General features: G+C 35.9%; 2 protein-coding genes across 5 annotated transcripts; both read right to left on the bottom strand.

Moving 5' to 3' along the window:
* Positions 1–3,061: 3,061 nt before the first annotated feature.
* On the bottom strand, positions 3,062–9,163 carry LOC110871910 (14-3-3-like protein GF14 iota). Of its 2 annotated transcripts, none has more exons than XM_035976394.1 (7): positions 8,948–9,163; positions 7,338–7,644; positions 5,162–5,249; positions 4,825–4,934; positions 4,605–4,753; positions 3,487–3,536; positions 3,062–3,421 (listed from the first exon to the last, which is right to left on the bottom strand). In XM_035976394.1, the coding sequence occupies exons 1-7, from the start codon at positions 9,018–9,020 to the stop codon at positions 3,413–3,415; spliced, it is 786 nt and encodes a 261-aa protein (XP_035832287.1). In that variant the 5' UTR covers positions 9,021–9,163; the 3' UTR covers positions 3,062–3,412. The 2 variants fall into 2 exon arrangements, with proteins under 2 accessions (XP_035832287.1, XP_021976356.1); XM_022120664.2 differs by having other exon boundaries at positions 3,062–3,424; positions 8,948–9,162.
* Positions 9,164–10,583: 1,420 nt separating this feature from the next.
* LOC110871911 (probable methyltransferase PMT5) lies at positions 10,584–16,028 on the bottom strand. Of its 3 annotated transcripts, none has more exons than XM_022120666.2 (9): positions 15,876–16,028; positions 14,396–15,375; positions 13,528–13,768; positions 12,808–13,012; positions 12,091–12,254; positions 11,698–12,001; positions 11,427–11,559; positions 11,006–11,212; positions 10,584–10,858 (listed from the first exon to the last, which is right to left on the bottom strand). In XM_022120666.2, the coding sequence occupies exons 2-8, from the start codon at positions 15,023–15,025 to the stop codon at positions 11,063–11,065; spliced, it is 1,827 nt and encodes a 608-aa protein (XP_021976358.1). In that variant the 5' UTR covers positions 15,026–15,375; positions 15,876–16,028; the 3' UTR covers positions 10,584–10,858; positions 11,006–11,062. The 3 variants fall into 3 exon arrangements, with proteins under 3 accessions (XP_021976358.1, XP_021976359.1, XP_021976360.1); XM_022120667.2 differs by lacking the exon at positions 15,876–16,028 and adding an exon at positions 15,818–15,840; XM_022120668.2 differs by lacking the exon at positions 15,876–16,028 and adding an exon at positions 15,714–15,730.
* Positions 16,029–16,442: the final 414 nt, after the last annotated feature.

Below are 16,442 nucleotides of genomic sequence, written 5' to 3'. Positions count from 1 at the left end.
CGGCGGCCATACGGTCGGCATCAACTCAATTCGTTAAAGTATCAACACCGTATCGGCTCGGTTCTTATAGCAACCAAAAGAGGTACACCCAAAAGGATATCTTCACGTGTTTTATATTGATAGAAAACTATAAAAACAAATACCGATACTAGTACCCATGCTGTTTAGTCAGGGCATCGGTTCGGTCACTAGCACTCGCTATAGCTTACGATACTAAAAATTACTGTATTACCAATACAACTTTATTTTCAATTAGTTTGTACCGTCACGTCGAGAAAATCATAAAAACGAATACAATAATGGTATCGATATAGTTCGAACAGTATGGTTCGGTTCTTTATGGCATAGTACAAAAAAATCAACTACATTTACCTATTCGATTAAAAATTTTATTGAATCGTATTTAAATTAAGCATGTCGCAACGTGTATTCAAAATTTTATATTATGCAACTTATGATAACAAAAAAAGGTAAACGGTCTAACTGTATACAAAAAACTCAATGAATTTTATATCGTGATGTCAAGAAAACCATAAAACCAATTATAATGCTGGTATCGATGTTCGCTCGAATAAAAACATTAACGAATCGTTACTCAAATAATGAAAAGAGTAATGAAAAGAGTAAATAGCTTATAAAACATCATATTATATTGCTTAAATAAAAAAAAAGGTAAACGACATCATTTTATATTCATGTGTACAACTCGGTTTTAAATAAAATTTATGTCTAAAAATAGATAAAAATAAGCATATCATAATTGCATACTCGGAATTTTATAAAATATTGTATTTCTTTAGATTATAAGCGAAAAAAGAAGTCTATCCAAAAGAAATTGCAACAATAAAAATATTATAATATTTATATTAAAAATAATCAAATAAATAAAAGAAAAAAATAAAAAGTATTAAATGACTTCACTAACAATTCAATTTGAAAGTAAAATAATTACTAAAAAAAACTAAAGTATGCTAGTGGTTAAAATGGACTAATTAGAATAATAATAATAAATAAATAAAAAGCACTGTACAAGTGCTTTGAAAATGTAAGGTATAGAAATTCTTTTAAGGAGGGTAGGCATGTGAAGTGTGTAATGAAGTTATGGACATTTTGTCATCAACTTCTTGTTTTAAGTATCAAATTGTAGCTATGAACTCATTTTTGATCTTGTTGTAGTTTTCCTTCGTTAAATGTATTTAAAAAAAGTTATTGAAGTATTTAAATTTTAAACATACATTAAAAAGGATTAGTTTCACAAGCTCCTCCCCTGCATGCATTAAAAAAGATTGGCAATTCATGAGTATGCATCAATTTGTCACTAGTATTAAAAAGATTCATATAAATAAGTGGGTCACATGTCTTATGAAAAAAGATAAAATTTTAGAGTAAACAGTTTCAGTCCCTGAGATTTACATCCAACCTCAGGTTCAGTCCTTATTTTAAAAAATTCAACACTCCAGTCTCTTGCGTTTTCAATTGCTCACAATCAAGACCCTCTCACTGACCGTTTGTAAATCTGTGAAAAGACTAAAATACCCCTAATACTTTACTTACAACATCAGTCCCTGCATGTTGATTTCTTAATTTCCCTCCATTTTCAAATGTTTTTCTAATCTAGTAACAAACCACCTTTAGCCATTAATTAAACAACAATATCAAGGTTCTAACACAACAACAAGAGATCAACACATGTAACCAGAATTGGAATGCAGTTTATAAGTTGAACTGGGTTTGACTTTTCGAAGTTGGGTTGGGTTTGACTTTCACTTGTGACCTTTTTATCTGGTCAAACAGTTCAAGTGATTGACAAATCCTACTATGCATAAAATAGTCTATCATCCATGTTCCTGAGTTTGGTAAATCCAGTTGTGTAAAACAAAGTCTATCATGGCTGTTCAACTTATAAGCAAGTCCAATTGTGCATACAATGAGAAAAGAACCCGTGTGCATTTCATGTGTAAAGGCTTATGTGCATTCAAAATTTAATGTGCAACAGCTAATCAACTTATATGTAAGTCCAATTGTGCATTTCATGTGTAAAGTCCTATGTGCATTCAAAACTTAATGTGCAGTTGTGTAACTTATAAGTAAGTCCAATTGTGCGTTTCATGTGTAAAGGCTTATGTGCATTCAAAACTTAATGTGTAGCAGCTATTCAACTTTTATGTACTCTAATGAAGATGCTATTGACATCATCCTAATGCACAACTGATTATGTGCATTGAAAACATAATATGCATTAGTCATATTCAAGTGCATGTAATCTAATCAAAATGTGTCTTGACATGATCCTGATGCACAACATAGAGAAAACAATTGATTCTAACCCAACTTTAGAATCTTGTTTGACAACCAAACACATTTAAGCTTATTAAAGTCATTATCATCCACTTTATAAGTCACACCTTGTTTAATAACTTCAAACATAGTAGAATAATCATCATTAATTTCAATAGTTCATTCTAAAAATTACCAACATAGCCCAATATTTTGCAAGCGGGTAACACTGTCTTAATGAAATTTTATTCGTTATTATTAGTTTAATTTAATACAAGGTGTATTTTAGACATTTCACACTCACGTAACATAAATAGTTAAATATGTTACCCTATCTAGGCGAGGACCATTAGTGATTAGTGTTACCTTATTGCAAAACATTGGACTAAGTTTGTAACATCCAGAAAATATGTATCAAATCCATAATATGGACACACTAGCGTCCGTCTAGTTAATTCCAAGACTAGACAAATACGCTCGAAAAAAAAGTTAGTTTCTCTTTCTAACCGTGCCTCTTTAACTGAAATATCTCAACAGATCGTAAAAACTTAAACAATTCCCTTCTAGTTATAATTTTTTTTATTATTCCTGTCATGTTATCTATTATATAACCTCATCTGATATCTCAAAAGATCGTAGAAAATTAAACAATTCCCTTCTAGTTATAATTTTTTTATTATTCGTGTCGTGTTATCTATTATATAACCTCATTTGATTCGTATTTGATATAAATAAGTTTAAATTGTCAAAAACTAACAAGAAAATATGAGAATGGTCGGTTAAATAGAGCAAGCAAAAGAGAACAACAAATTTCAACAACTTGAAAACACAGGCAAACAGAGCCAAATATCTGGACCAGACCACAACATTGAATGGGCCAAAGCTCTTATGACAAGTAGTAAATTCAACAAAATAAAACTCAAACAAGATCCAAAAACCAAGCAGATTTTTTTTTAATAAAATTGTCCAGATTCTTTTTGTAGTTTTGGGTTGACTGATTAATTCGGTTTTGTATAAAAAGATACCAAACTTTTCAAAACAAGAATACTTGTGAGAAAAGCCGGAACATGCCGAGAACTTCAACGCCTACAACCCGCCGTCGTCGCCTTGGGCTGGGCTTGATATTGATCTCCCATCACTTCGGCTTCTGCGAAAAAAAACATTAGGTGTTCGGTCAAACCCGTTCATAAACTAAAATGTAGTGCTAACCTCTGGTTCGGCTGGTTTTGATTCTTCACCCTTGGGCTGGTTTTCGTCACCTGAAGACACAATTCAAAACGGGGCGGTTAGCTAACCGGTTTGGGTCAAAACGGGTCAATACTGGTATCAGTTGGGGGGGGGGGTGCTAAACGGGTCGTGTTCGCGGGTTCAACCCGACCCGAACCCAAAAAATGGTGTCATGCATACACATACAAACCCGAAGACGACCCAAATATTCGCTGGTTGACCCGAACACGACCCGTTCAACCCGATTTTTTTATTTATAATTTTTTTTTTCGCAAATTAATAAATTAAAATCAAAATTTACTAAAAATCACAAATGCATATAATACAGTTACATTTAACTTATAAAATCGTGTGTCAATTTCTCTTTTTAAGTTATAATTATGGCATAAATACACACCCAATTTAATTTATGACATACAAATATTCTAAAAAATATAATATAGAGTTAACTGTCATTTTCGTCCCTGTGGTTTGTTCACTTTTGCCATTTCAGACCAATTTTAAAAAATGCACCAATTTCCTCTCTGACATATTGTGCCACTTCAGTCCAAAAATTAAAACCCAGTTAAGTCAGACAGGTTAAATGAAGGTATTATTGTCAATTCATAAAATAAGGTGAAAATAAAAGATATATGAATTGACAATAATACCCTTCATTTAACCTGTCTGACTTAACTGAGTTTTAATTTTTGGACTGAAGTGACACTTTTCCAGTATGCCAGGGAGGAAACTGGTGCATTTTTGAAAATTGGCCTGAAATGGCAAAAGCGAACAAACCAAAGGGACTAAAATGGCAGTTAACTCTATAATATAATATAAACAGGTCAACCCGCCAACCCAACTGGGTTGACCCGAACCCGACCCGTTTAGCTAAACGGGTTCAACCTGAAACTGACCCAAACCTGCTTAGACTAAACCCAAACCCGCGAATTTCGTGTTATGTTTGTGTCATGTTTGTGTCATGTTTTCGGGTCGTGTCAAAAATTCACACCCCTGTATCAGTCAAAACACTTTTTTTTTGTGTCATCAAGAAAAGGTTGTAAATGTTTAATGCATGATTTATGATTACGAAAACAATACGCAAGAAGGATTTTCGATACCTCCATCTTCGGGCAAATCAGAGGTCCAAAGAGTGAGGTTATCTCTCAAGAGCTGCATGATTAAGGTGCTATCTTTGTAAGATTCTTCACTTAAGGAGTCCAGGTCAGCAATTGCCTCATCAAAAGCTTGTTTAGCCAAATGACAGGCCCTACAATGTTAATTCATAATCATTTTATCGTACATTTGTTCGATAAGAAAGAACAGGTTGCGTAAAAATACCTTTCGGGTGAATTCATAATCTCATAGTAAAACACTGAGAAGTTGAGAGCCAAACCGAGACGAATTGGGTGGGTTGAAGGGAGTTCCGTGTTTGCAGCAGCAGCAGCCGCCTAAACAAACAACGAAATATTATATAAAGAAAAAAAAATATCATATAAATGCGATGCGACAACTGATCATTGCTTCGTTGTAAGCCTGGCAAAACAGGCGGGTTGAGTAACAGGTCAAAATGGGCCGTTTTAAAAAAGTAACGGTTTTAGTTCAGATAAAAAAAAGTTCTGATTGCCACCCCAACGTCACGTAAGAGTAAAAGAAAAGAGAAAATGGTGAAACGTGCCTCGTAGCCTTTCAATGACTGTTCGGCAGCATCCTTCCTTTCTTGGTCCGTCTTGAATTCAGCAAGGTACCTATAGTAGTCACCTTTCCTGTATCCAGATTGAACATAATTAAAATAATTCAGAAATTCAAAATTTGAACATATAAGCATATTGGTGCAAACGAACGAGCCGAGCGGCTCGCGAGCGACTCGAGATCGGCTCGAGAAAAAGCTCGAAAAGAGCCGAGCCTTATCGAGCCCGAGCCGAGCTTGAGCCTAAAATAAAGCTCGTTTGTTTATCGAGCCCGAGCTCGAGCCTCGCATGTGAAGCTCGTTAGGCTCGTCGAGCCTTATCGAGCCTTAGGGTAAATGAGCCGAGCTTATTCAAACTTGTTTACAAGCCGACATCGAACCTAAAAATAAGCATATTTAGTAAACGAGCCCAAGCCCGAGCTTCACTTATCGAGCTCGCGAGCCTAAAAGGTCTAATATTTATATAATTTTTATTTAATATAAAAATTAATAGATAATAAACGAGCCGAGCCCGAGCCGAGCTCGAGCTTGAGAAAATACAAACGAGCCGAGCTCGAGCCCGAGCTCTCATGAATTAATTGAGCTCGAGCCTGGTCAAGCTCGGGCTCGGCTCGGCTCGTTTGCACCCCTAAGCAACACACGTCAAGGAATATATTGAACACACTGCGGCGTTTTTAATTTGGTATCAATAAGAACGAACGGTGAAATTTAATTCCTAACTTGTGATCTAATAAGAAGTTATGATCCTACTAACCACATAACTTCCTTGCCTAAAGTAGCATGCCAGACCAAAAGGTCAAGTATGGGAAATCTTTGTATGTTTCAGCAGTGATGGATTAATCGGCGATTAATCGCTAGTCGATCGGTAACTGCTAACTTTTTTGGTAATCGGTGAATTAAGAGTAAATTACCAAAATCGTCCTTTATGTATGTCACTTATTGCAAATTGTGTCCTTTATCTTCAATAATGACAGAAAACGTACTCGATGTTTGCAAACTCTGGCAAGTTATGTCCTTTAGCCCTAACTCAGTTAATTTTTGTGGTTAAATCTGACCAACTGGACCCCACATGAGGGTATTTTGGTCATTTTACTCTCATGTGGGGTCCATTTGGTCAGATTTAACCACAAAAATACCCTCATGTGGGGTCCATTTGGTCAGATTTAACCACAAAAATTAACTGAGTTAGGGCTAAAGGACATAACTTGCCAGGGTTTGCAAACATCGAGTACGTTTTCTGTAATTATTGAAGATAAATGACACCGTTTGCAATAAGTGACATACATAAAGGACGATTTTTGTAATTTACTCGTGAATTAATCGCTAGTCGGCCGTAATCGGCCAGACAATCGGCCCTGGTCGGCCGGGAATAAGTGATTCCAGTGAGATTCTGGTCAGATTCCGGCCAAAACCTATAAATTCCGGAGATTAATGTTGTATAATTAAAAAATGGGTAGAGGAGGGGTTAAAACCAGTCTACTTGAAAAAATACATATGAAAATGTGTATATATTATATATATATATATATATATGTATGTATAAAACTAAAAATCACATATATAAATCCCAATCCGATTAATCACGACTAATCCTGATTAATAGGTAGTCGGTAACCCACCGACCGACTAGCATCTAGGGATTCATACAACCATGTATTTCAGTGGTGTTTGGTTTGCACTCAAGAATCACTGGTATGGGTATGGGGGTAGAGGATCCTGTACATTAATCCAGAAGTGTGAGAAGTGTATTATAACACTATATATAACACTATATAACACCATATAAACACCGTATAACAATATGTAACAGCATATAACACCATATAACACTATGTAACACTATATAACAAATATAACACTATATTTTGTCTGATAGCATGTCTATGATGGATGTATAGTGTTATATATTGTTATATAGTGTTATATAGTGTTACATAGTGTTATATGGTGTTATATGGTCTTACATAGTGTTATACGGTGTTTATATGGTGTTATATAGTGTTAGATATAGTGTTATAATACACTTCTCACACTTCTGGATTAATGTACAGGATCCCTACCCTGGGTATGGGTTTGATAACAGGATAGAAACGGATTTAAACAAACTAGTTGTATCCAACTGAAACAAAATACAATAATAGAATAATAACACAACATGACTCACATCTTGTGGTAAAAAACAGTAGCTTCCCCTGAGCCAGAAGAGGGTATGAGATGCTTATCTATGATTTCAAGAATGTCGCTGCAGATTTTGGCGAGTTCATCTTCAACCTTTTTGCAGTAGCCCTTAATTAAGGAAACGTTGCTTTCGTTTCCTTTCGATTCCTCCTTTTGTTCAATTGACGACATAATTCGCCAAGATGCCCTCCTTGCACCAATCACATTCTTGTACCCAACTGAAAGCAGGTTTCGCTCTTCCACAGTCAGTTCGACGTTTAGTTTCGCGACACTCTTCATACATTCAACCATCTCTGAAACAAAATAAAAAAAAATCTATAACTAACAATAACTGATAACCGTCATATATACACGCATACACCTGCAATATGAGCAGTCCAAATTTGTTACTTCATTCGGATTAGGCTTTTTTTTTTTTAATTTCTTTATTATATTAAGGATATATACGATTGATAAACTTGTGTTTCGTCTTGGAGCTGATATTGAACACGCAGATGGACAAAATAAACTTCCATACGGGCAACATATTGCTTATATAACAAATTATACGGCTGCAGCGTTACGGATCATAACATCATCATCATCATACTCAGTAAATCCCACCAATAGCAAAGCAAAGGTAGGGTCTGAGGAGGGTAAGATGTAGACAACCTTACCTCTACCCTACCCTGTAGGAATAGAGAGGCTGCTTCTAGTGAGACCCCCGGCTTGATAGTAGTTTTGCATCAAGCCTTGGACATAAGACACATAACACTCAGCAATCGGGACAAAGACCGATTAGTGCATGTACCCTTTTGTCTTTCAGCTATCAACGCCACCACATGATGCATGATTAACTGTCCTCAGCTTTTAACGTTATTTTCACGATAATTAGTAAAATAACGTTAAAATTAGTGCACTTTCACCTTTGCCCCCCGATGGCCACACATATATACATTATATGCGCATACCGCAAGCGGGGCGTTATGATACGATCATAGCAAGATTCCAAATTACACTAATGCATGCTGAAAACACACCAAATTTTCAAATTATCGGAATAATCTAAAGCATTAAGCATAGTGATAAGGAAGCAGTGGCGGATCCAGGATTTTTTTTACCGGGTTCCTTTTGCTAGATTTTCACTAATTCTCACTATTTTTTTTCTAAATCATATAAAATTTCCACTATTTTTTTCATTTTTTTCCAAACCGAGGAGGTTCCCGGGAACCCCCAAAACACCCCTGGATCCGCCACTGTAAGGAAGAATGCAATACATCTTACATTACAAACTCAGGACAAATCAACGATCCACCGCTACTCAACGCCAAATTACTGATCGAAACAACATTCCGATTGATCTAACACTATCAGATCCACGTTAAAAACACACGCAACACATTCAAAAACAATATAAGAAGTCCATGTCATATTGCACACCTAAAACTTCACTTCATTGCATTATACGACTTAGATTGATCGTTGATCAACAGAATCATAACAACATTCCTAATCAATCATAAGATGTATGTATCTAAAAACACGAATGTGCATGGAAATAAACTGTCACGCATGTTCCTAAATGAGCAGGTGAATTAAGTTGATATGATAATACACCTTCGTAACGCTCGGCTTGTTCGGCCAGCTTGGCCATGTAAACATGAGTTTCTCGTTCCTTGTCGTTGGACATTTTGTTGATCGAAATAGTGTAAATGCTAGAAGGAGTAAAATGATGATCTGATGTTATTTATTATGAAGAAATGGGGGAGAATAGGGCGCATATTGTGTGGTTATTTCAGGGACTCCAGATCCCATTCTCTCGGAACATTCTAATCTCTACTTTCTATTTATATCCCTTTGTATTTTATAATCTCTTTTATTTATCATATTTGCTGCTTTTATTAGACCATGTGTAGTGGTAAATTGTTATAATGCCCCCATCATGGGGCATTATCCGACACATGTCATCCCAGTCAGCATGGGGCATTATTGCAAAAGTGGCGTAGTGGGAATAATGCCTGATAATGCCCCTTCCAATCATTAAACAAAAAAAAAGCAAAGAGATGGATGATGATTGGCTAGTCAAAGTTGCATGGGGGTTCTCCAAAGTTGTCAGACACATGTGCCAAATTGATTGGTTAAACAAACATGGGCCAAACTTGTATCAGCGTTATTATTAAAACGCCAAACTTCATTTTTTTGATTTTTTTTTTAAATAACGCCCCATGTAATGGTAGTGAGGGCGTTTTGGGGCGTTATTTTTCAATTTTTTTAGAAAATCACGCCCCACTACGGGTGGTCTTAGTAGTAATGGTATCTTACTTTTGTCCTTTTATATGTTTTATTAGTTATATAGGTCTTCTAATCATATTTCAGTGTAGGAGTTAGTCGGGTGTTAATAAAGAAATAAAGTAATGTAGTGTGAATATAGAAAAAAATTATTAGACCATCAACAATAAGGAGACTAAAAAACGTGCCTAGTCAGCCGTCTAATAAAAAAACACTCATTCTTCAAAAAGACCCAAAACACACCCAAAAAGAAAACCAAAAAACGTTATCATATCATCACCGATTTTTATTTTTTAACCAATCATCTCTTTCTTCATATAATTAAAGAGACATGTCCACCACTAATTCTCACTCTATAATATATATACAATATCTAGTACAAAGGACTACACCATGTTTTTTTCACCAAGTATGGCCGGTGCGCCCAAAAACATCCTTAAAAAATGAGAGCCACAATAGCAAGAATGGAAAAAACAGACAAATGTGCATAAAATTGACTAAAGTTCTCTTTATTACGGATGCTCTTATTAATATCTTTATAGAAGAGCATGCGATTTTTATTGTATAATTTATTTGTAATCATGACATTTAAATGAGAACTTAACCCTGGTATAACATGATAAAATTTTATCTAATTGTCTTTCAAACAATTGGGTACATCAAGTGAAAAATGTTGCTTTCTTTGGTCAAAAGGCTTAGTTAAACACATGACCAGACCTACAAAAAAGGCTTGTAGCCTAAAGGCGATGTATCATTGTATATAATAAAGAAATGTTCCTTCCCAAGTGGTTGAACCGAAAGGGCTTGTAACGTAGAGGTATCAACGTATCATTGTATATAATAAAGAAATGTTCCTTCCCAAGTGGTTGAAGGTTCTAGTCATACGGTGAACATTGATGTAGATTCGGGAATAGGTTTAGTGAATGTGCGACTCAGCCGTTATATATATAAAAATTAAACCCTATTCACTCAAGTGATGTTCCATACAAAATGGAATTCAGGTAACAAAACTGATCAAGGAACACACATACAAAGAGAGAAATTTGGATGAATGAATTGCTACTTCATAAAGGTACGGAAAAAATTAACAAAACAAAAAACACTCAAGAAATTTTGAGACAACAAAACTTTCTCCAATCTACACATCCTGCAAGTGTTTCGGTTCAATCTCAAGCTTCTTTTTATCTACGAATATGTCATGCCAAAATTTAAGCGTAGAGCCTCTCACCTGACTTGCGCCTGGTACAACAGGTTTATATTAGAGGTGCCAAAATGGACGGATTGGGTAACACTTGCTTTTGGTACATATCCATGTAGGTCAAGCAGCTTGACCCGTTTCATAAGTAAAGGGATCGAAATACTGCATGAAAAATGTAGAGTAGTTACCAGAGTTTTAACGTCGAATGATCAGAGGAAGGTTTAAACCGTGTTTGGTTGCAGGATTCATCTTCGTACAAACGGCTTTTGGCAGACAAGTATTCTCTGGTCACTACCATTTTCAAGATCAATGACCCTTGCTTCCCATCGAATTTGTGTAGCAACGGCACGGGCCTTCTCTATGGACCCCACGTCATCCGAAAGAACAACCCATCCCTGCAAGAGAACAAAGCTATAAGTTGCATTTTGTAGTATGGGTCAAAATAATCACAGTGGATCCGCATATATTTTTCGTTCATTCTTTCCAAAATATTATAAAAATAAAAATGTACTCGTTATGATTATAAAAACTATAATAAAACAATAGTTAGTTATCTGATGTATTTAACTATTTTTTTTCAAATGTAGAGGACTAAATGATTATATATACCTCAGGGCGTAGGATACGATCCATCTCCAAAAGCAAATTTGTGACGCTGCATCGTTCGGAAATAAGGTATGAAAGAAGCCCATTTGCATGAAGCATGTCATATGTTCGTGGATACGTGGGAAATGGTTCACACCTACACACATAGTAGCAAATTTTATTTCACGATTTGGAAGTCTACTACATTCACCCAAACGGAACAAGGGATCATCTTTTAATGACCTATATGTACAACGAAATTCACAAATACATGAATAAGAAACTAATTACTTACCAATCATGCAAAACGCCAGCAAAACCTTGATCAAATATAACTGGGAGTGTATTACGAGCCCTAATAGGAACAACATTCATCACCCAAACAGCTTTTCCTTCTTCCAAAAATGCAGCATTCAAACCACCATAACGCGCATTCATGTCCATCACATTTCTTATCATATTATACGGAGGTAACGGATCTTCATCACCCGGCCGTTTAGGGTGATCAGAAAAAATCAAGGGTGTGAGCAAAGACCAGTAATTTCTTAAAGCTGTTAACGACGATTCAAAGTCTTCGTAGAATTCATCCTGTTGAATTCCTGCAGAAAGATTTGACCAATTACATCAACATTGTTAGGTGTAATAACAGTTGTCTGCAGTTATAATATTTCACAAGAATAATACTTTCCATAATTTTCAAGCGCAGCAGGGGTGATTTGGGAACTGGAAGACCGATTTTGAATGGGGGCCCAGCGTTTGCTGGTGGTCCCGCCCACACAAGATGCAAGTGGCTGATAATACGATGGAATATCTTCTCTTTCTTCTCTACAAGGTGGAATCACACCCTGAATGCTACAATTGACGGCAAAATAGATTTCAATAAATTTCTAAATTGTTACCCAAAACTAGAACGAGTAAACAATAATAGAGTAAAATGTCATTTTCGTCCCTGAGGTTTGGCCACATTTGCGACTATCGTCCAAAGGTTTATTTTTCCGCATCTGGATCCAAAAGGTTTGAAATCTTCCTATTTCCATCCAACTCGTTAACTCCATCCATTTTTCTAAGTTAAATGAGGGGCATTTCCGTCTTTTTGGACATTTTATTATTAAAATAAAAAACACTGTAAGAAATAAAGAACCACCTCTGTTGACTTTCCCCCCACCCAAACCCTTTAATCATCACAAAAATGTCTAAAAAGACGAAAATACCCCTGACTTAACGCTAACAAATGGATGGAGTTAACGAGTTGAATGAAATGGCAACATTTCAAGCTTTTTGAATCCAGATGCGGAAAAACAAACCTTTGGATGAAAGTCGCAAAAGTAGCGAAACCTCAGGGACGAAAATGGCAATTTACTCACAATAATATATATAAGGTGAAACTTATTACAGCTAGTCTCACCTAGATAAGTAGCATTGCGGATCAACGGTTTTTTGCCAGATGAAAGTTTCTTCTTGCTGAGCTACGAAAGTCCAACAGATTTTTCGGGCAAATTCTTCGATCGGGCTGGCCATGCTTCCCTTCTTTGTACTTAACGAACTTCCATGTAAAACAAAGTAGCCTCCAGGCTTAAGTATCCGGTCAGCCTCAATAAGTAACAATCCATCTGATTCATGAAAACATTGTTAGTATCACCAAAGGTGAGAGAAAAATACAAGATGAATTTCACATCTAAAAGAGTAAAATGCTATTTTCGTCCCTGAGGTTTGGCCGGTTTTGCGACTTTCATCCAAAGGTTTGTTTTTCCGCATCTGGATCCAAAAGGTTTGAAATCTTGCCATTTTCATCTGACTCGTTAACACCATCCAATTTTTCTCCATTAAGTTAAGGATATTTCCGTATTTTTGTTAACTTAAAAGGGCAATTCGGTCTTTTTCACTTCATGTAAAAAGACCGAATACCCCTGTAAAAAACTGAATTTCCCTTTTAAGTTAACAAAAAGACGGAAATACCCCTGAATTAACGGAGAAAATGGATGGAGTTAACAAGCCAGATGAAAATGGAAAGATTTCAAACCTTTTGGATCCAGATGCGGAAAAACAAACCTTTGGACGAAAGTCGCAAAAACTGGCCAAACCTCAGGGACGAAAATGGCATTTTACTCCATGTAAAATGAAGTACCTTTGTCATCCCATAGAATACCGCACTCTGCACAGTGAACCATGTCGTATGACAAGTATGGAAATGGAAGCTGCCTCGAATTAAAGTTGCCGATTATGGCGGGAAGACCTCTTTCAAGAGATATTTGAACTTGACTACCGGTTAACTCATATGCAGCCATGCAGACAGTCATTAGTTTCAGTGAAAGCAAATGAGCCCCAAAGCTACCAAACCCACAACCAACATCAAGAACCGTGCGCACCTGTTGACACCATTTAACATAAATAAGATCCAAGGTTTCATAAAGGTAATCAGAAAATCCAGCTGGCATCATAAGACCAGCCGCTAGGGCTGCAAATGAACCGAACGAACACTTGTTAAGGAAATATATGTGTTCATGAACACATACCGAACGAGATTTTCTGTTCGTGTTCGTTCATTAAGGAAATGAATGTGTTCATGTTCGTTAATTTTAGGTAAGAAACGCAATCGAACATTCATGGACACAAACGAACACAAGTAAGCGTTCATGAACATAATATATAATACACTGATACTTATTAAATATTTTATTTGTCGGAATTTTGAAGTATTCAAATCAAATATAATAATTAAAAACACTGACGAACTATCAAACACAAACGAACACGTTACCGAACGTTCATGTACATACATGAACGAACTTGACCTCTGTTCATGTCCGTTCATTTAACTAAACGAACGAAATTTCTTGTTCTTGTTCGTTCATTTATTAAACGAATGATCACAAACGAACGGTTCAGGAACTGTTCGCTGAATGTTTGGTTAATTTGCAGCCCTATTAGCCGCTACTAATAAAGTCATAATAAATGTAGTAAAGAAGAGCAGTAAAGTATATGATAACACTTACACCAGCTTGATAAAATTCCACATCATTCCGCAATCCTATCATCTCCGCCACTTGGTGGGAGTAATCTTTGACACCATCATCTGAGCGGAACGAAATTTGGTTCTCTTCCATTAGCATCAACCTTTTCGTCATGCTTCCGGAAGAAAGGAATTGATCTTTGGTTATCTTTACATTCTCATTCCATATTACATCTCTACCGACTGGCCAACTCAGGGGCGTTTTATAGTCTTTTGGAGGACGAACCAAACAATAAGGTTCGCCTTTCGAAACTTCACAATGGCGATCAAACTCCTCACCGTATTTAAACCCGGTTAACAGATTTGCGGATACGTTGTAGCAAGGAACATAGTGCTCTCTTTCCCTTCCGCAAAGCTTAATCTCCTTCAGTTTAGTAACTCCTAACGATAAACTAGTTAAATCCAGATAGTCACTTACCGCTTGGTCTTTTAGCCTCCGGTAGTTTGCGTAAATGTCTGGTTTCACCGTCAACGTGGCAGAATCAAATGAAGTAGAAGATGAACTAGACAACACAATAAGCACAACAACACTAACAGGACAAAGGATTAACCATATCCTCGGAAATCTAGGGCCAAAAACCAAACAAAGTTTTCTGATCAAGTGCCTTCTCATATCCAAACGCGCAATCCAATTCCACAACTTGTAGCGTTTCACCTCATACTCCCAAAATACACGTCATACAACGGTTGACGTATCATATCATAAAAACTCTCTGAAGTATCACTCGTGAAAGCGTCGATTTCCACAGGCACATGTAAGCTATCTACAATCATGACACCTAATTGCACAATCTCGTATTCTCATGTCATCAAACCATGAAATCAAGATTAAACACCTAACGATAAGAACTAAATCAGATCGAGAAAATGAGCAACCACAGAGCTTCAGATTCCTCAATTCCAAAACCAAACAGTTTATGGTTCAATAACCAATGCAGCAGAACAAAATATCTTCAGATCAACCTGCAATCGTCAACACAATTTCTTATTAAAACTTAATATAACATGAAATTGCAAAAAAAAAAAAAAAAAAAAATCAGACACAATTCCAAAAGCAGCATAAACAAAATATCTTCAGATCAACCTACAATTTTTCATCACAACTTTGTATATGCAGATAAACATAAACAATTGAACAAGTGGCACCAAAATTCAGACGAAGAGACACAATTCGGAAAAACAAACAGTTTTCAGTTCAATAACCAAAAGCAGCAGAACAAAATATCTTCAAATCAACCTACAATCATCATCATAACTTCGTATTAAAACCTAATTTAACATAACAATGCAGAGGAACATACACAATTCAACAAGTGACACCAAAATTCAGATAATCTATACGGATCTGAACAAAGGAAATCAATCAATACAGCTGAAAAAGATAAGATAGATGCATTAAACATACAGTTACGTAACTTGCGCGAATGAATGTTAAATAAGGAATGGTAATGATTAGGGTTTACCAGACGGTTGAAAGTGGAGAATATATATGCAGATGCGGTGATTCAGTTAAGCTTTTTGGGGGATAACGGTCTACTTCTGATTCACCATTGACGATGAGAGAGTTTCTAACGGAGTGAATTCGGTTAATCGTTTGAGTTTGAGTATTTTCAACGTTATTCAAACTTACTTTTTAGGGCTAATCTTATTTGTTTAATATTTTTCTTTTTTGTTATAAGCGGTTAGCTCATTTAATTTGGTTTGTCATTATGATTATCATGGTTTTAATAAAAGTACTTCATTAAATTAGGGTAAACTATGATTGTTTAATTTAGTAAGGTGCTCTTTGTTTTTTTTTTTTATTTTTTTTTATGGCAAACTTAGATCACTGACGGACAATTTGAGTATCATCGTGTTACGAGCGGAACCATCTGATTATATCCATCTTCACTAGGCATAATGTCTATATACCAATTCAGGAGAAAACCCAATAAATATAGAAAAACCCTCCTTTGTGGGAATCGAACACGGGACCTATTGGTTCCAAAGTCTTATCTCACCCTCAAAATGTCACTAGGCTATAACGCCAT

This window comes from Helianthus annuus, chromosome 8 (assembly GCF_002127325.2).
Source record: "Helianthus annuus cultivar XRQ/B chromosome 8, HanXRQr2.0-SUNRISE, whole genome shotgun sequence".
Taxonomy (NCBI): Eukaryota; Viridiplantae; Streptophyta; class Magnoliopsida; order Asterales; family Asteraceae; genus Helianthus; species Helianthus annuus.
The sequence above is the reverse complement of the archived record's forward strand: the minus strand, read 5'-3'. Positions and strand labels throughout refer to the sequence as shown.

Excerpts from the sequence above, each read along its gene's own strand:
- LOC110871910 (XM_022120664.2), bottom strand. The coding sequence starts at position 9,020 with ATGTCCAACGACAAGGAACGAGAAACTCATGTTTACATGGCCAAGCTG. Across the intron at positions 4,935-5,161 it reads AGTCATTGAAAGGCTACGAG|GCGGCTGCTGCTGCTGCAAA; the intron begins GCACGTTTCACC and ends TTGTTTGTTTAG. Across the intron at positions 3,537-4,604 it reads TGATTTGCCCGAAGATGGAG|GTGACGAAAACCAGCCCAAG; the intron begins GTATCGAAAATC and ends TTGTGTCTTCAG.
- LOC110871911 (XM_022120666.2), bottom strand. The coding sequence starts at position 15,025 with ATGAGAAGGCACTTGATCAGAAAACTTTGTTTGGTTTTTGGCCCTAGA. Across the intron at positions 13,769-14,395 it reads TGGAATTTTATCAAGCTGGT|GTGCGCACGGTTCTTGATGT; the intron begins GTAAGTGTTATC and ends TGGTGTCAACAG. Across the intron at positions 12,002-12,090 it reads TGCTGCGCTTGAAAATTATG|GAATTCAACAGGATGAATTC; the intron begins GAAAGTATTATT and ends ATCTTTCTGCAG.